The sequence below is a fragment of the Lissotriton helveticus genome, chromosome 9 (genome assembly GCF_964261635.1).
Source record: "Lissotriton helveticus chromosome 9, aLisHel1.1, whole genome shotgun sequence".
In the NCBI taxonomy this organism is placed as follows: Eukaryota; Metazoa; Chordata; class Amphibia; order Caudata; family Salamandridae; genus Lissotriton; species Lissotriton helveticus.
Window position 1 is genome coordinate 347,974,665 of NC_136070.1, and position 20,256 is coordinate 347,994,920.

At 46.3% G+C, this 20,256-nt stretch overlaps 1 protein-coding gene across 4 annotated transcripts in view; it reads left to right on the forward strand.

Moving 5' to 3' along the window:
- The first annotated feature begins 257 nt into the window (after nt 1-257).
- Nucleotides 258-20,256, forward strand: part of CHGA (chromogranin A) — an 89,184-nt gene continuing 69,185 nt past the window's right edge. Inside the window, exons 1-2 of one of the 4 annotated variants that reach the window (XM_078660078.1) lie at nt 258-671; nt 5,472-5,518. In XM_078660078.1, the coding sequence (XP_078516204.1) occupies nt 626-671; nt 5,472-5,518 (93 nt within the window). In that variant the 5' untranslated portion in view covers nt 258-625. The remainder of the gene's footprint in view (nt 672-5,471; nt 5,519-20,256) is intronic. The other 3 variants (XM_078660079.1, XM_078660081.1, XM_078660080.1) reach the window with 3 other exon arrangements.

Below are 20,256 nucleotides of genomic sequence, written 5' to 3' on the forward strand. Positions count from 1 at the left end.
AGCCAGAGCCTACCGCAGAGTCTTAGCTAGCAGTGCCGCGGGTGCAGTGGCACCGATGCCGAGGGGCCCACTGTGCCTCAGTTAGGGCTTGGCGTTTACTTGCATTAGGTTTCATAGTATGTTTTCCAAGGCCTGGAGTCAAGGTGCTACCGTACAGGTTATGCGGATCTCCGCAGCAGGCACATGCCCACTAAGCTGTCCTGAAGCTCTAACGTTCCTGTGCGTTGCCTTACTGTTTTGCCACCCTACAGGGAAGAGAAGAGCCCGTGCTCAACATCATGGCACCGTGCAGGTCTGTTCAATACACTAACTGATTGAATCTTCTCTTCCCAAGTCAGAGCAGGAAAGAGGGTTGGGTGGGGGAGGGGGCAGCACCTGCCGCCGGCACAGAGCCCCTCCCTGCACACGCAGGGTAACCAGTGGGAGGGTCGGCGGTGCAGGGGGCTGGGCCCTCTCCTGCTGACGTCACATCCAGGGGCTGGAAGATATAAATGAGCCGGCGCTGCAGTGCCCAGCAGGCACTTTCACCCGAGGCGTTAGAGGAAGAGAGCTCAGTCCCTCCCGCAGACCTCACTCACTGGACGTCTGAAGCCCTCTCCAGCCTCCGACCGAGCTGGGATACAGGATGCAGCGCCTAGGATGGCTGGTCGTAGCGCTGTGTGCGATGCAAGGTAAGCGAGCCCAGCCTGCCGGTTGGTTCAGGGAGCGGGCACTGCGGGGCTCTGTTGTTGGGAGCAGGGTCATAGGCACGCCAACCCCTGCTGAAATCTACAGTGCCCTCCAAGATCCTACAGAGGCACGCCGGTCCCCACTGAAATTATAGGGTCGCCCGGCATCAAGCACAGAGGTCCCCGTCCGCATTAACATCTCTAGCGTCCTTCCGCACTAGGGACAGGTGTATCGCCTCCCGCTGGTGCCAGTAATGCCCTTCAATATTAGGCATAAGGGCATAGACGTCCCATTAAAGTCTACGGTGACCGGCCATTCCAAGGGAACAGGAGCCGGTCCCCACGCGTGCCAATGATGTCATTCAGGACCAACGATAGTGGCGCAGGGTTCAAATATAGCAAACATTCACTTCAGCACCAGAGGCACTGTTGCCAATCAAGCTCTTTATACCAATGGCACAGGACCATGGGCAGAGGCTGTCGCCCCTATTGGTGCCAATGACCCCAACCTCCGCAATAGGAACAGTCACTGACCCTTGACAATAACCAGCAGTAGCCCACATCACCAGAGGAACCCGCTTTCATTACTGCCAGTCATGTCATAAAGTACCCGGGGCAAAGGTACCGGTGCCCACTTGAAACAATGTTGCAGAATGAAAGGCTCCCATTGAAACCAATGCTGCTCTTTAGCACCATGTTGGGGGGGGGGGCGGGTGGGGGGGGCAGCTCCCACATAACTAACGATGTCCCTGCCAGCACCATGGAGAGAAGCACCAGACCTCTTTATGACCAATTATGCCCAGCATCACCATCGAGAGGGGCACACGCGTGCCCCAAAATCAACGATGCCCACCGGCATCATGGAGAGAGGTGGCAGCCCCCACTATAACCAACAATGGCCTATTTCAACAGCACGTAGACGAGCACCAGCCCCCACTATAACTCACAATGCCATCTTTCAGCACCATGGAGAGCGGTGCCAGCTCTCGCTACAACCAATTATGCCCTCTTTCAGCACCAGGAGAGTCAACACATACACACAACATAGAAACACACATATACATGCACACACTGTATACCCAACGGTTCCATTTTCAGCACCGGGAAGAGAGACCGCAAAAACCTCTATAACAAATGGTGTGCTGCACCAGGGATGGCGGGTGGGGTGATGTGGGGGGGCTTGGAGCCAGCGTCACCCTTCAGCACACGCTCTGATCGAATAAAATGCCCTTTAGCACCACGGACAGAGGTACCGATTCCAGAGAAGCGCACACAGTGCCCTTCAGCACCACGGACAGAGGTACCGATTCCACAGAAGCGCACACAGTGCCCTTCAGCACCACGGACAGGGGTACCGATCTCACCGAAGAGCACACAGTGCCCTTCAGCACCACGGACAGAGGCCCGGGCTCCGTTGAAGCACACGATGCCCTTCAGTGCCAAGGACAGGCTCCCACCGAAGCCAGTTTGACATTGTGCAGTCACAGAGCCCGCACTTCCCCCATTTACTATTGACTTTATTCCCAGTATTCCATTGTTTGAGACCCTCGCAGGTCACTACGGTGGGTCTCTCCATGTTCTCTCCCATGACAGATCCCAGCATTGAGAACAATACCAGCAAGAACAGCGCAGTATTCACACCCCGGTTACCACGGCCGACTCGCAGCTTCCAATCAGATCCCGCCCCCACCCTCCCGCCTCCCCGCTCGCGGGTGCAGGTTACAGATCAGTCAGTGTATTGTGAATAAACCGGCGCAGACCGCCTGCCAGGCAGGTTTCTGTGAATGGGATAGCATTTTCCAGCTCCATTGATTGTGTGATGGTACTAGAGGGGGGGTGCGGGTATGGGGGCGTTTGTACTTGATTACAAATGCCCCGGGGCTTGCTGCTGCTGGTGTTGTAGGATCTGGAGACTCAAACGGGTATTCCATTCGGAATCTGTATGTGTGCCTGGGCTGAACACGTAATTTGATTGTCATATGGGACCAAAATGCAACGTTCTCAAGGCCTTAAATTCTACTAAATTGGGCAGGGGTAACCTTGTTGCTTACAGTGCTCATAAACGACATACGTGTAGACTAAGGTGCTACTTTATTGCTAGTGTTATAAACACAGAGTCTGCCTCTGGGGAACATGTATAAATGTTAATGAAGAATAGGGGTGGAGTGAGTTTCTGTAGCGACACGTTTAAATTGTCTCTACCTCCCGTCCACCAGGCCCTTCAGACTTCTGGCTGTGCCATATGTGAAGGGGGCAGTGGAGCTGCGAACAGTGAATGTTACATAACAGAATAGATTCCCGCCTGTCAGGGACTCAAAGGCTTTTAGAAGAGGCATTATACAAGATAGCAAACCACTTACTGTATTTTCCATAACAAAACAGCAAAAAAGGGCTGCTGTACGTCTGCTGCCAGTAAACACAGATTGACATAACATTGAATAATGGGGCCCATGTTCAATTTCCTGGATGTGGCCAGTTGGATATTAAAGTCACAGATTTAGTTTAAATTTGCATGGGCACTCACACTACACAAGGTGGCACACTGTGGTGCAAAATGTTGGAAAAGCCTAGTGGCAATCAAATTTTACTTTCTAAAACGATTTTACATTAAAGTTGATGCAAACAACTGGCCAAATTTACTAAGGACTTGCATCGTCCTTGTGCGACACAAGTCAGCCCGATGCGATGCAAAGGCTTGAGCAAGATTTACAAAGGCACACAAGGGTCAAATTACACTGCCATAGCATGACTGTAAAGACATATTGCAGAGCAGTGGCTTGCGTTGCGCTATAGTTCATAGTGGCAAGTGTTCCATGGTTGGAGCATGAACGTTCCCATACATTCATTCATGGAATTTGAGGCAATTCCCAGATTTACTGAAATCAGTAGACATGGGATTGTGCCAAAAGGGTACGCCACTCCAATTATGGCATAATAAGGAGAAACATGTTTATTTCTCCCCGTTATTTCCTCTTTTTGCGGGTGAAGCAGTCTGCTTCATGCATAGTAAAGAGGAAATTGCCTCATAGGGTTGTTTTTGCGGAGGAAGGCATTCCTTCCCGCACAAGTCCAATCCTTCCCATAATGCAGGTACTATTGCACCATGGTGCATGGGCGCCTACATTGGCACTACGCAGAGTCGAGTGCCCCAGTGCAGATACAGAGCTGAAGAGCGCAACATCTAAGTTGATATGGTGCTGTTTACCTCTCGCTCATTCATGCAACTTTGCTTGCTGCCCTGTGTTGAGTGAACCTTTAGTAAATATGCTACCATGTGTCGAATTAACTTTGCTCCAAGGAGCTTATCCCATCTATTATCTTTGCAATGTGGGGCCTAACAGGGTGGGAAGACAAAGACCTCAGGAGTTCATGCAAAGCCAGATTTCCTAAGAAAGCATGACCTGCTTTGTGTGTGGTTGTTATGACAATGAAATCAGGCACAAACACAGGCCAAGCAAATAATTTCATATTCATATACCTAACATGTTCTTTGTGTGAAATCGCATAAGTCACACCCCTTGCTCCTGGACAGTTATCCTTCCAATAAGCTAGAGAGTATTCCTCAAGTAGAAATCTCACAAAAGGTAACTCCTGGTCACCACTGCATCATAGTTGAATGCCTAGGGGCAAATTTAGGGTTTTACGTCGCCATGCGCCATGCAAGGCGACACAGGGCAGCACAAAACCTACAATGAGATTTATCTAGACACGCAAGGCCAACCTGTGCGGCCCTGCATGGCTTGGTAAATCTAGTGCAACGCAAGGCAGCACAAGCCGCTGCCTTGCTTTACCCTGGTTGGTGAGGGCATTACATGGGCGAAACATGGGTGTACCCACGCATCCACCTGTGTATTCTGATGAATTCTCAGATTTACTAAGAGTGGTAGACCTGGTAATGTGTCAGAATTGTACACTTTCCCTCAAGTAGACCAACAAGGAGAAATATCTTTATTTTTCCTCGTTGTTTTCTCTTTCTAGGTCTGCTGCATTCGGCAGCACACTTATAAAGAGATAAATGTCCCTGATGATTTTAGGTGCAGGAAGGTGTTCTTTCTTGCATTTAAACAATCCTGCTACAACTCAAGCACCATGGTGCAAGGGTGCCTGCGTTGGCACTAGGCAGCACATTGTGCACCAGTGCAGGCAGAGAGCAAGATTGCCCCTTAAATGTTAAAAACAACACATTCCTGGCATCTCTCATTCAGGAAGCAAGGTGGCTTGCTGCGTTGTGCTGCGTGAACGTTTGTTTACTATGCTCCTTTGTGTTTAGTGCAGAAGTTGCTGATGACATCATCGCCGCATCACCTGTTGCAACACGATTTTTTCTTGCAAAACACTGCTCCTGATTTTCACATAATGCTGCACACAGATCAGCAAATCCATGCCAAAGTCTATTAAATGTAAACACATGCACTGGTGTACCCAATGGAGAGCGTGCATCTGTCACGACCAGTCTCGGCATGTTATTGGTAATGAAACACATTAATTGCCGCGGCCGCAGCTCCTCTGGGGGTAAAGTGTGTGTGTGCCCAAAGATCCCCCCCTGCTCATCCTGAGCTGGCTGCATATTTCCAGAATCTGCATATTATCACCAGGCAATGGCAGGAAGCTGCAGCTCTGCTCGGGGAACGAACAGGCCCTTCCCCAGAGGACACTTTGTTCCAACACAGATTACTGCCGTTGGATTACGCGCCTCCGCAGCAGTGATCGGAATATATGATGCTGCTTGCGAGGATGAGCTGGCCGCTTAGTCGCTGCGCTGTCATTTGTAACTTCCCATTGGTTGTTTCTTGTCATTCACAGTGACCTCTATGCCTGTGCTGAATGAAATGAGCCCGGATGACACAAGGGTAAGGAACAGCCAACCTGTGTATTCATGATTATACGTTTTGTGTATAGTGCTATAATGCCAGATAACATCAAGTTTAAGAGCAAATGACTTCTTTCCACTTGGGCAATGTATACATTAATTGCTGTATTATATTGTACTTTATTTACTTTTTATAGCAGGCATCTCATGCACTGTTCAGGCTTTTTATGCAGCAAAGAACGGGTGTGAACTTACTTTATGAAGAGGCATGAGTGGAGGCTTACTTGGTTTATCAAAGTCCTGCCAATGTATTTGTTTATTCTTTTGCAGTTAATTTTTAGAAAGAAGGTGAAATACGTCAAAGTCATCTGCCCGTTTCTTGTTTTATGCACACTGTCCCCAAAGGGTTCTTGCCCCAGACTCCACAGTGTCCTTCATTGATGACTGGCATGGATGGTACTATTCTTGCCCCAGACTCCACACTGTCCTTCGTTGATGACTGGCATGGATGGTATTCTTGCCCCATACTCCACAATGGACCTTACTGTTCTACTGTTCTTGCCCCAGACTCCACACTGTCCTTCGTTGATGACTGTCGTAGACTCGCTGTCCCTCTGTTCCTGCGCTAGACTTAGCACTGTCCATCAAGGCCGGACTGGCCAGCCGGGCAAGTGGGCAATTCCCCGGGAGGCTGGAGCCCCAGGAGGCGGTATTGACTCTTGGAGGCCGGGTTCAGCCTCTAGGAATGTTGGTGCTCATTACCGATCCCAGTCGCAACTTGAAAGAGTTGCTTTTATTCAAGTGTACCTTAGGACGTCTGCCCATGCGGGCTGAATTTTTAATTTTTGCAAAGGCTGTTTTACGTTTCCAGTCCGGCCCTGCTGTCCATCATTGGCTGTCATATGCCCTCTGCTTTACTGTCCTACTGTTCTTTTGCTAGACTCCACACAGTGCTTCACTGATGGTTGTACAAGACCCTCTGCCCTCTTTTTCTGCACCAGGCTTCACACTGTCCTTTGTTGAGTACTGTCATAGAACATCTGTCCCACTGTTCATGTACAAAACCCAACATAATCCTTCATGGGCGGCTGTTATTGACCGTAAGCCGTACAATCCTGCTCTTCATGTGACAGACTCACCAACGCCTTCTTTGATGACTGCATTGGATCCCATGCCCTAATGTTCTTGTGTCAGACTCCGCACACTCCTTTGTTGATGACTGTCATAGACCCTGTGCCACAGTGTCATACTGTTCTTGTGCCCGATTCCACACGGCCCTTCATTGATGGCTGTCAAAGACCCTCCGCCCACTGTTATTGTGCCATACTCCAACCTGTCCAGATATGATGATTGTCACAGACCCTCTACCCTACTGTTCTTGCACTAAATTCCACGCGATCCTTCTTTGATGTTCATCATAAATTCTTTACCCTACTGTTCATGTTTACAATGCCACACTATCCTTCGTTGATGACTGTTGTACACTCTCTGCTCAACTACTAATGTTTATTACCCCAAACTGACACGCATTAATAAATGTTATAGACCATCACTACCCACTGTACCTGACCCAGACTACACACTGTCCACCACCGACATCAGTTATGCACTGCAGTTCTTTTGCCTGACTCCTTATGCTCCTCTATTATTGATTGTTATAGCCCCTCTCCACCAACAGTTCTCATTTACTACAGCATATTATTAGTTGCTAGTAACTATTGAACACCCTATGCCCTGCTCTTCTTTTCCATGACTTCACAGTTTCCTCTTTTAAGGCCTGTGATAGGCCCTCTGACATATGGTTCTCGCGTCTGACTCGACAATCTATACCAATGTTGATGCTCAGAGACACGCCTTGCCAACAGTTGATGGTTACAGTGTTGTAGACCATGCTCTACTGTACTTGTGTCCTTCCTGTCAACTGCTTTTGTTTCCAACTCCACACTTCCTTTTTTGATGGCTCTTATAGGTCATCTGCAACTCTTGTGTTTGGCTCCACCCCAAACGTTTATTAAAAACCTGTATAGACACTCTTTCTTGCTGTTCTTGCATCACACGCCATACTATTCTGAACTGACATCTTTCATAGACCTTCTATCTCACTATTCCCTGCTGATGACTTCTGAGCCAGAGCTTCATCTTTGTTTTAATCAATATAAATTATGAAATCACTAGCAGTATCTGCAAATAATTTACATTCTGTGTCATCTATATAGAACACATATTTAGAAATCCGTGATCTAAAAAGTAAGGAGAAATTGAAACAGGTGGTGTGCTAGATTATTTTATTTCAATTTATTTTTAGATTACTGTTGCCACAGTGCCACCTAGGCATTGTAATACATGCTGTAAAAGCCTATAAGAAACAACAAAATGAAACATGAATGGGGAGAGACAAAAGAAAGGAGTGGGACATTTGAAAGAGCATTGAAGTATAGTAAAGATGGGGTCCTGGATAGGAAGAAGGTTGGAGTTCTGATGTGTGGTATAAAATCAACAGAACTGAGTCTGGGCACAGAAAGGACCGTTTGATAGTAAATTTACTAGTTATCTCGGCCAGCTAGTGATTGCAAAGAGTGCAGGGAGTCCTAATTTGTAATGAGATGCTTGGTAGTCAGGTCCCCTTCCAGAAAACCCCTGTCTTTGATTCCTATGAGAAAGAACGACTACCCTTACAATTGTGAACACTTGATTATGAACAGCATAGGGATCACAGTCAGTGGTGTCGTCTCCAGCAGTATATATTGTTTGCTATTTAGGTATCACTGGGGCTCAGAGCACCTGATGCTCCATTTTTCTAAATTTGTTGATTAAATGACCTAAAATTTGGTTAGTTGTTTTCCTCTGGTTTATTTGGTCATGGAATTAAGTTACTACGAGTAATGTCGCTTTTGTTTATATCGCATCTTTAGAGAACTGTTGCTTTTTACGTAGCTCGTGGCCCGGGTTCCTATATTTGCATTAGGTTATCAGTGCTTAATTTGTAAGAGAAGTCGTGCCAAGGCCCAAACCTTTGCTCAGAAGTCTGCAGCTGGTGCCCTCGAAGGTCAGGGGTGTCGAAAACCGATTCAGTTCCATCATGTGCCCTTTTCATCCTCCACCAGACACTTACTGCCCCTTTATCTAACTCTTGCAGGTTCTTGGTCATCCATAATTTATGCCTTTGTCACTGTTTTCTGTTTGTCTCTTCCTCCTTCCTTCCCCATTCTGTGTTTTTCTCTTCTTTGCTTTGGATCAAAGTCTGATGAGGAAAAATAAGTGCTGGTGCACAAAAAAGAGTGAGGGTGGGCCCCACCTGCAATCACCGGCTCACATTAAGCACTGGGTTTGCCCTTGTCTTCTCTTATTACACTGGAAGCTTCAGGTTTTACCTTGCCACTTTAAGCATCATGCCAGGAGGGGCACTCTGCCAATGGCATTCTTAGAAGCTCTTGCAGTATGGCGCCCCTTGTGGTTTGGCTTCTTTATGCTTATATTTTACATTGCAAAAGGAAGGGATGTGGAATAGATTTATTTCATTTTAAATTTCATAAAAATGTAAATACTGTTGTTTGTGATAGGGGTTACAAGGCTTATCTCACAGGGAACCCAGTGGGACTGGATGATATACTTTGGTATCATCTATTAACACAATATAATATGGCATGGCATAACACAAGATTTTAATGAAAGGTGTAGTGGTGTGCCATACGCAGGGAATACTTAAAAAAACATGCAGGGGCTGTTACTCTTGATTCGAATCATCATATACTATATATCAGAAATTATTTCATTTTTGTAGAAAGGCAAGGTTTCTCCTTCCAGGTAGCATGTTGTCAGTGAAAATGTAGGGTTCCATTCTGCCAGACCACTAGTGTGTATGAAGAAGGCGGGTGAACACCCTGTGGCACTCTAGGCAGTAGTAATGCAGCTACACTACTTGGGGTAGGGTTGCAGTCAGGTATTCCTTAGCAAGACTAGGTAGGTAACCAGATGCAGCCTGGAATGGCTGAGTGTCAACATCCTTGAAGAAGGCTTCTGATTGGTCAGGTGTATGGGCACAGTGCTTTGCAGTAGTGCGGTGACTGGTCTCAGACTGTGAGTGACTGAGAAAAAATGGGCAGATTGCATTTGGGAGAGGGAAAAAGAGCTTGCACCACACCAATGAAAATTATTCTCCCATGGACAGATGTAGCCCAGAGCCTTGGCCTGAAATAACAATAGAAGCTGAATCAGGTCCTTCACTAATACAATCAATTTTGTGGTTGAGCAGGAGAGCCAGCTTGGACTCTAGGAGTTAGCTAGGTTGAAAGGGTGAGACAAAGTTAATAGTGGGCCCAGAGCAAGGTTAGGAATCGCGCTAGTTGCCTGCCACCCTTCCCCGCAGAGCAATGAGGTGCTCTGCTTTCCCCGCAAAGCTGTAGAATTCCGTACTGGGGGTCTTCACTACCCCAGTATAAGTCTACTAGGGTACTGTACTACCGAGTCTGGATCTCATACCACAACTAGGGAACCAGAATGGTGGTAGTGCACCATACACTTTCGTAGGTCCTGATGAAGTGCCGCATGATCCGCTAGGGGCAATACAGGCACGAAACGTGTTGATCCATCACACTGCGATAGCCCTCTAGGAATATTACATCCACGTAGGGCTACTACACCTTTTAATTAAGCTGGCACTACCTTAGTTAATAAATAATTTCTGAAGAGGACTGCTCCAGACTTATTTTAAACCACCTCCTGTGCACTACCCTGCCCCCACACCCGCATGCACCTCACGGCTTCTTCAAAAGATCACCGCCAATGAGCCCCGTTCACGGTAGCCCATCGGGCATTGCAGCGCCGGCCCAACGAGGAGCATGGCCCAATGATGAAGCATGACATCTATCGGGGTTTGTGGGGGCATCACAAAGTTAACAGTGACATTCCCACTTGTGACAAATTTAATTTCTGCAAAATTACACATTTTATGTAGCTTACCCGTAGCTTGTTGTCACATTTGTACTAGAGGGTGTGCAAAGAGTACAAAACTGACTTGAGACACCGTTCACTCACCTTGGTGCTGTGGTGCAATGCTTAGTGGCACACAAAAACACTGGGCCCAATTCACAAAGGTAAAATGAGACGAAAGTCTAACTTTCCCATTTTTAGTATTCACACAGGGAATTTACTACTCGTAAAGTTCAACTTTTGGTATTCACAAAGGGCATGTAGTACTCTGAAAGCCGTAAATTTAACATTTCATCTCATTTTGCCTTTGTGAATCAGACTCTCTATCTTTGGAGCAATCCCATTTGTGCAACCTACTGCTGCACATTTTCATTTCAAGTAATCTGGGCACAGCTAAGGAACCAAAGCTTGAGAAACGCAAGGGGTGCCCCACGGTTTCAGTGAAGAAGCCCAGATTCTGTAATGCAGGGTGCGCCCCTGAATATAATGTTGTACAATATGATATCTCTGGAGCTAGTGGATTCATGAATATTCGGTCTATGCATGGTGTGGCTCCTCCACCTTCGAGCCAAAGGGTCTCTCTGAGGTCTCCAACTTTGCTGGTGATAGTTAACTACTATTATTGCCTACAGTTTGCTTTCAAGAAAAGCACAGACACTTTGTGATTTCCAAAAGCCCCTGACTTACCTTAGAGTCGCAGAAGTACATTGAATCAACTCAAAAGCTACTCCCAATGCTCAGAACTGAATTAACTCTTTGTTAACCCTCCTGGACTGCCATTAACAGGGATTATTTCCCTCTCCATATTTACACGTTGTACAGTGCAAACACTGCAACCAGCCTCATATGCCCTCATTGCAGCATAGCCCTACCAGCTGACACTCCCCTCTCGCAAAAGGATGAGATGGACAATGTAGTAGTAAAAGGTAATTTGACCAGTGTCCTTGGCATCCAACAATACTAGTTTACCGGGAGTCACAGTTCTAGATAACAGAAAGACCTGCATCTTTGTTGACTCTGGGGAGAGCTCGTTCATGTCGGCGACAGTGACATCTATAGTGTGGATCGCTGTCGCCTATGATTAGGCAGTGACCTTATTTTGGTACGCATGCACACACACAAGCACTTGTGCATGGGGACACCATGCAAAATGCACACACCGGTCACTGTCACACCAAGCATCCACTACAACGGCCTTGCACAATGAATGAAGCTAGCAGGACAACAGTATGGCATTGCATCATGTTTCATGTCCTGTATGGTTATATACATTGTGTAAAGCACAGCATTATTCCTGCCACCTACCCATGAATAGCATTCGAGCTCTTCCGTACAGTTCCATCCTGCTTGCATCTTCTGAAGCTAGGGCTATCCCTTCCACAAGTGAGGTAAGGCAGCAGCCCTAGGCTGCCATCTAGTGGTGGTGCCAATCTACTGCAAAAGGCATGGAATCTCCCCTTTTCTGTCCAGGGAGAGTGCTCCAGATGACAAAATACTATTTGGACTGTAGAGCTGCCAGTCTGCACACCATTCTCTAAGGCCGAATACACTTGTCCTGGCAAGATGGCGGCACATGTACATGTCCTCCTCTACACAGCACATAAGTCTGCTTTTTAACATGTTATTAAACATTTCTAGATTGGCATTTGAGGAAACAGAGGCCCTGGGAGATTGGTGTGTTTAATGCTGGATCACACCGTGAGAGCAAGTGGCAAAGGTAGGGTTAGAGAGAGTGCCGAGGCTCATTGTTTCACAGCTAACAATGGAAAGACTAGACAGCATCCGCTCTCACTCAGACAGCAGAGTGCCATGAAAAGAGGAAGCCAGCTCCCACCCACGCTGTCCCTTATCCTCCCACCACAATGATGCTCCCATGTCACATGGTTGAGCCAACTTCCGTGGAATGAGTTCCAGGCCCATCTGTCACTGGCAGCCGCTGCCTGATCATCACATGCTGCATGAGACTGCCGCGAGATGAACACACCAGAGAGGGACTGAAACGGATGCAGGAAAGCGCCACGGTCTGAATAACTTAAAAGCTGTTCTTCAAATATTGTCATTTTTTTAATGTGCGGTAAATAGCACGGGCAGATTTACTAATTTTTCATTGAACACTGGAAAGAAACCAGGAGCCAGATGTAGGAAGCCAAATAGCGACCGCAAACGCCAAAATCCGCAGAATTTCAGCCTTTGCGATCGCAATTTGGCTTTGAGCAATGTAGGTAGGATTAAACCTACTCGCAAAATAAGGAATCGCAAAAATTGTCATTCCTTATTTTGCGATTGCATTTAAAGAATCGCAAATTGCAATTCCTTAAATGCACTGTAAGTATGACAAAAGAAGGTGCACTTTAGCTTTAAGGCATCGCTAGTTACCACCAACTTCAAGTTGGTGGAAATTAGCGATTTCCTTTAAAAAAGCACTTTTAAGGGCATGTATGTGCGTCACATGTGCACACATGCACATTTCATGGGTGCAACAGGGTGTCCTTTTGGAACCCTTACACCCTTGAAATTTCGCCTGGAATTTGCGAGTGCCTCTTGGTTACTCGCAAATTGCGGGCGCAAATCCTATTAATTCCCATGGGCCTCTTGGCGCATAGGAATGAATGGGATGGTATTCCTTGATTGCGAATCTCAATTTGCGATTCACAAGTAAGGAATATTAAGGAATCACAAATACTTTTGCAATTCCTACCTACATTCAATTTAGCGAATCCTTATAGCGATTCAGTAAAAATCGCTATTAAGGACTCGCTAAATTGATTTTACCTTCATCTGGCCCCAATTTTGTTGTGAGCATTGTGTGCGGGGCAACACACAGCACATAGTCGCACCTCCTAATATTGGTCAGCTTATGCTGTTGTGCCCTGTGCTAGTTCTCTAATTAGGGCTGTCATGTACCATACACCATGGTGCAGAAGTGAGTGTATGCTGTGCAGCATAGAATGTTTACTGGATTCACCCCTTCTCAGTACAAATTCCAGTGCCTAGGTAAACTCAGAAGGATCACACAAACTGAATGTTTGTTGTGCACTTCTGCACACATGCAGTGCATGGGTTTTTGAGAGAAATATTTATCTTTATAACGTTCGCTTTGATGCAAAGGCCCTTCTGGCTATCTTAGTTGATCGAGCTTTGCATCAAAACCTATGGGAGTTTGCTTGAGTAACACCCCCTTGATGCAAAGCAACATAAAACGATGCAGGGCAGTGCGTAGCACTCTTTCTTGGGAGAAAAGGGTACCTTTCCAGCACATAATGTTTTTGACCTGGACAGTAAATATCAATGCATCGCTTTTCATCATTTTGCGACAGTGCAAAGCCTTAGTATATTTGGGCACGTGTGTTACCACTACCAGGGCTTAAAATGGAATATAAAAGGTCTGGCATTCACTATCTCAGAGTACCTGTTTGATATTGAGAAGCACCGATAGTTTCCCTTAAAAATTTTCGCAAAGCTCCTAAGAAATGCTGGTATTCCTTTCAAATCAAGGAAGGGCAGGGACTCGGTACCTGACCATTTAGGCTGAATAAAATGGAAGAATGAAAGGTTGGGTTGTCCTGCCAGTATTCCAACCCATGACCTACAGGGCTCACCAGATGCCACCAATGAGCGCCAATATTGTTGAGACATCTTGCTGTCACACCTTGAGAGGTGCAGGTGTTAATGTCATCAGTACACTAATATCCAATTACTAGGCTGTTTGCATATCCAACTCATTTGCTGTGCACATGGTAACATATGTATGTGTAAAACAATACACACTCAAAGCTTAGCATGCACTTTTTGGCAAAGCTAATGACAAGTGCCTTACTGCAAATCTCCCCAGATTAAAATTAGAATAAACATTTCCCTAATTTTATCTGCGTTTTCTCCCTCTTTCAAGCCTCCTTCCCAATGAATACTGTACTGGCAAACGGACTTAAAAGCAGAATGGTCTACTCAATACCACTCTTAGTACTGACATTTAAGACTGACCAAACACAGACAGCAGTCAGCAATAATACTATCAAACATACATAGCAATACAACTTTACATAAGGGGCGTCTGTAAACTGCCTGCCCTCTGACATAGAGAAAAAGGTCTGGTCATGCTAAAGATTCCAGAAACACTGTATGCAGCCACCACCTTTTTACATGATACACCCAGGACGGGTACAGGTGTCCACTGTCTCTCCGATGAAGGTCCACTTGGTGCACCCCTCTAGGTCACTTGACAGGTCCTGAATCTTGCACTGTCAGCATCAGTCTTAGTCCTATGTGCACAATCTAGATTAGCGTGACACTAGAGCCATATAAAAGTGAGGAAACCAGTTTCACATGAAGTTCGGTTCTCTGGGCAGGGGAAGGGACCCAGATACCATGCAGGGCACTTTCCTGTCCGAACAGGATGTCATCAAATTAAGGCACTGCCATCGAAGATACACATCACCCATCATTTAGGCCTTATTTATATCTATGGTGTGTTGGGAAAACAGACCTACTCAATGAAAGCCCAGACGACTTCATGTTGCCAGGTAGAATTTCCCAGGTCGGGTCTGGGTGGTGAGAGTGATTGACTAGGCTAAGTAACTCTTCCGAGAGCAATCAGAAGTGGGTCAAGAGACTGCGTGGGCCCCCCCCCCTATGTGTCGCAAAACTGGGCTGGTGCCGGAAGGCCAATTGTGGAACCCTTTGATGGGACGACTATCGTCCCCAGCCAGCTTCTGGTCTCCATACCGTGGGTGAACTTCCCGAGTACTGGCCAAACCCCCATTTGTCAACTGCTGCCTAATTAGCCCTGCAACCTGCCCCCACCTTCTACCTGGGGACCTTGACTTAGTGTGACTCAGGCCCCAATCTGCCCAGGATCAGAGGGAGGGTTTCTTATCTCCAATCCGTGGGTATAGGGTAGTCATGGTTAGCTGAAATGTAGAGGAGGGTTTGGACCATGGGGTCTGCATGTGTTTTATCAACTAATCTGCGGAATATCAATTGCACCGCATTATGGTGGTGGTGTGTATGTGTTCCCTACGGACCTGCCTGATATCTGTGGCACCATGTATTGGTGCTGAATGAGTATGTGGGAGTGGTTGCATGATGACCGCCTGTTATTAAATACACTCCACAGCGGTGTTGCTTTACATGTTGATTTCTTGCCAAAAGAATACTACATTTGACCTTGGTTTTTACCCATGCAGCCTTGGCCCACAGTGCTGTTTAAAACTGTTGTAATATTCTGTGTGTACACTTTTTTGACGTTGTTGTGATCTGGGGGGCTCCCTATAACTGTGTAGAATTGAATTGTAATAATTTCCAGAGTGGGCCTAGTTCTGACAACGTTTTGCACCGCAGAAGGGTGCTGGGCGGTAAAGTAGGATCTTTTCTAAGTGTGCTTACTACCCATGTAATTTTAAAACAGATGAACATAGTACTGCTTGGTATTTCTAAATGTGATGTATGCCCAAGAAATACATTATGTTCACGTTGTGTTAATTAACGTGTGTATTGAATACAAACGTTTTACATACACCTCATGTGAAGTTTCTTTTGAGATGCTCAGTGTTTGTATTGTGTGAGAGTGCTGTGCCAATGCATTACAAATTGCATCTGTGATAAGCCTGACTGCTGAATGCCAGCCTACCCAAGGGTGGGCGCAGGTTATACAATGAGTGGTAGGTTCTGCCTGGCGAGGGCACTGCCTCAGCCAACCAGAAAGTGCCAGTTCCAACAATAGCCATGTGAGATTCTGGGAGGCAGCGGACATTATCCAACCGCTTCACCCAGTCCTGCTTCCCCAACAATCGCTAACAGCAGCCATGCCCGCTTCTGGGACGCGACGGACATTATCCAAACGCTTCACCCAGTCCTGCACCTCTAACAATCCCTAACAATAGCCATTCTCGAACATTGCCTTATTTATTGATATCCCTTAGTTTTGAGGTGTATGGTGACATCATTCACCAGATGGCCCCACTAAATTGTGTAGTGTTACAAATGTATATTTTGTATAAACTCACAGTAATCGCTTTTGCTCCTTTAACAAGAACGTAAAGACATCTCTTCAATGAGCACTGCTACTTTACATAACAGGAACCTATGTTAGTCCACCTCCTTAGAACTGATCATGAACCATATTCAGAGGCTCATGCTCATTGTTCAGCACTCTGGTTTGCGCTGTACAAATACCACCACATGCATACATGTATTTTACAATCTTTTTAAGTGCAAAAACTACACGCTGGATGAGTCTCTTGGTGCTGTGCTGAAGCCAGAATGTAAAACAGAATATATAGAATACAAATCTGTACCAAGAAGGCCGACCACAAAAAGATCCATAATTTAAGACCTTTCATAGATCAAATAGCACATAGGGAAATCCATAACATGGAACCATGAATTTATACTCGTATAAATATTTACACTACACATGAATGTAAATCAGATCCAATGGAGCGCACAATATTTAGAGGCACAGCTCTACCAGGGTACTACACTTTCTAAAAATCAAATCCAGGTAATTGAAGAGGACAATGAAGGCATGCACAGGCTCCTATCCTCCGCTTTTGTTGTTCCCCTAAATGCACTGAGAGGACTTTGTTACTGGCAATTCTTCCCACTCACAAACAACAAGTAAGTATTAAGTCTCCCTAGATTGCATACCATTCAACCGCCACAATGGATTGACCCTTGGGTCCTGCGTAGACAGGGAGACCAGCTTTACAACAGGGACATCCCATTCAGATATTGTCTCCTATTCTGGCTTATGTCACATGGTTCCACCATTAGGCAAGAACCAGCCTGCGACAAGAGATACAGTGCCTTCCTTGGACTGTCCATCAAAAAGTACCACATTGTCCCACTCTGCTGCTTTGCACATAAGGCTAGGAGCCAGATTCTTCCTGCACAACCTTTCAGTTCAAAGGTTAGTTCCACCCACAACACTACTTCCCGATATGCCCATCCTGCTGCCATGCACTGGCATTGAGCATGGGAGAAATCTGCCCCATATCCAGGGCTGAGAACTGTCATTCTGGCTTCACACATAGTTGCCTTCCCTGTTGATCACTCAGGCAAGTGGCTCCAAAAAAGGAGGTGCCGCATCTTTCTTCCACCCTACCTTCAGGTCAAATATTTTACCCAGTTTCATCACCACCTATCGTCTCTGAAACTGCCTATCGCATCGCTCCCACTCGCTCCTAACTCAAATGGTGCATTTAGAGTACCTTTCCCAGCAAACAATGTCACTTCCTGTGACCTTCAAGTGGCTTTATACATCTGCCACACTTCACCACTTCCAAAAAACCTACCCCACCGGCTCTCAGTGACTTAAAACAGGTTTCCTTTCTTTCCAATCCTGTAGGGTTGCAATAAACTTGTGCCTAGGATCCAACAGGATCGATTAACTATTATGTCTCTCATCACGCCCACCGGTGACCAGTGACAGCTGGTAGGGAATGGGGGGCGTAGCAGGGGGATGAGGGTTGAAAATTATTTTTAAAAAACACTAACCTCTTCCGCCGTCTCTTCGCTTCTCTTCCTGACTTCGAAAACGGAAGACGCATGATGCACACAGGCTCCCTTAAGCCAATCACAAAACTACAATGCAGCATTGGGATTGGTCTGAGCTCTCAGACAGGGACTGAGAGCCTGTGCATTTACTCCACCAGGCTGTGTATTCCAGCTCAGTGGGGAACAGGCAAAGTGTGCCTGACTGTTTGGCCGGCCCAAGTCGGCCGGTCAAACCATCATGCACAGTGTGCATGTACCACTCCTCCTCCTCCCTGTGCCACCAGCCCCGCCCTCTCCAACCCAGCCCCGCAGCAATGAAAAATGAAAACATAATAACATTGTTATCATCATTTTATTTTTCCCTTTTCAACTGCTCTGAAAACAGTGGGGCGACACTCCTCTGCCTTAGTGGAGGAGCCGCTCCTGCCAGTGACCACATACGCAGAGACATCAGACCCAGAAATAGAAACGGGGAAAGGAGCATGTGATATAAGAGAGAAAAAACAGAGACACCGGGCTGCACCACTCTGGCTCACCAAGTCTGCTAGTCAAGGAGGTCTCTTCAAGATCCCCCACGTCCTGCAGACCTCCTTGACCAGCAGAATTGACTTAAGTAGGATGTCATTAAAAGTGTTAAGCCTAACTGTAAATGTAAATAGATATACTTGAGCAATGTCTCTGTGCAACTAAATCTCTGTGCTGTGATATGAAACTGGTAATTCCTAAAAACTAAAAACTAAAAAAATAAGTCGCTCAAATATACTTGGGCACAAACACTTCTCCTAAAGTTATGAATAACTTCCTCAAGCCAATCAATCCAATCCAAAAATTCTTTATTTCAGCCATTTGAGACCATAAAATATTCATTAGAAAACATGTAAAACAGATAAAACATACAATAAAAACAAGGCAAGGTGCATCACACAACTAATTCAGTTTCCTGGAGGGTCTAAGGCATGAGGACGCAGTTAACTATATTTCATTACAGTTCATTACACGCTTAGCAGAAGAATAACCTTTTAATATTTTTCCCCTTATCTGCCACATGGCCATTAGGTACTTGGCAACTGCAGGGTACTTGTCTTCAAGATTCTATATGAATGTAAATAGTTATTAATGCCCAAATTCCTACACAATGGCACTAGCCAGTATTTCCTCGGTCTAGTGTAGGCAGGGCAAAAAAACAGCACGTGTGGTTCGTCCTCCTCGTTCTCATTGCACCCAGGGCAAATGTTATCATCCAGCACTGTCCATTGCTAGTAAAGGTTTTAAGGGGCAGGGTGCCAAACCTCCATTGGATGAACAGTTTCCTTGTGAAAATAGGAAATATAATGTCCATAAAACCTTCAAAGTGAAAAGAATTTTTGGTGTCCAGAAATTGTTCAGTTAGGGTGCCGACTTTGGATGCACACACAAGCGAGACTAGGCTTTTGTCCTTAAAGATCTTAACAAGCCTTTTGCGTGCCACCCCTAGACAACCTCTTTCAGGAACCTCCCACAACTCAGACAGTCCCAAGCGATAGAATTCTCGTTTGATATAAGCCAACCAGGGAATTCTGTCATGATGGTTGAGGTTTAAGACGTGCTTGAGATCTTGCCTGTAGTGGGAGAGTTCGCCAGTGGACCAGAGCCTGTGCCAGAACCTCAGTGGTTTTAGTGCCAATTCATCCCCTATTGAAGAGAGCCCCAGATCTAATCTCAAAAGTAGCAAGGGTGTGCCCTGGGGAAGAGCCAACAGGCGTCTAAGGAAGTTATTTTCTACCTTAACAAGTTGTGTCCCAGCTTTGTGACCCCACAGCTCACCACCATAGGATGAGGCTGCTCTGGCTTGGGTTTTGTACATCTCGAGGGCCGGACTAATGGGTTTAAAGGTTGATGAATTCGTAACCTTCAGAATTGCCCCCGCCATTTGGGATAGCTTTAAGCGGGATCTAGCTATCTGTGGACCCCATGATAGACTTTCGTGTAAAGTTACCCCCAAATACTGGAACGTTCTGACCCTTTCCAGCCTTTCGAATCCCAGGGTTGGATTGGGCCTGGTTGTTGTGGAGGGGTTTAATACCATGAATTTGTTTTTTTCTGCGTTGATCTCCAAGCCATGCGCCCTGCAGAAATCCCCAAACCCATCCAGTATCCGTTGGATCCCCATCGGGGATTTGGAAAGCAGGAGGGTATCATCGGCAAACATGATAGCCGGAACCCTCCTGCCTGCCAACCTAGGTGCGTCGTTGTCCCTGACATTATCCAGATGGGATATGACACTGTTGACAAAGAGGCAAAACAGGGTCGGCGCAAGAACGCAGCCCTGTCTTACCCCTTTGAGAACTGGAAACCTGGAGGACAACGCTCCATCCC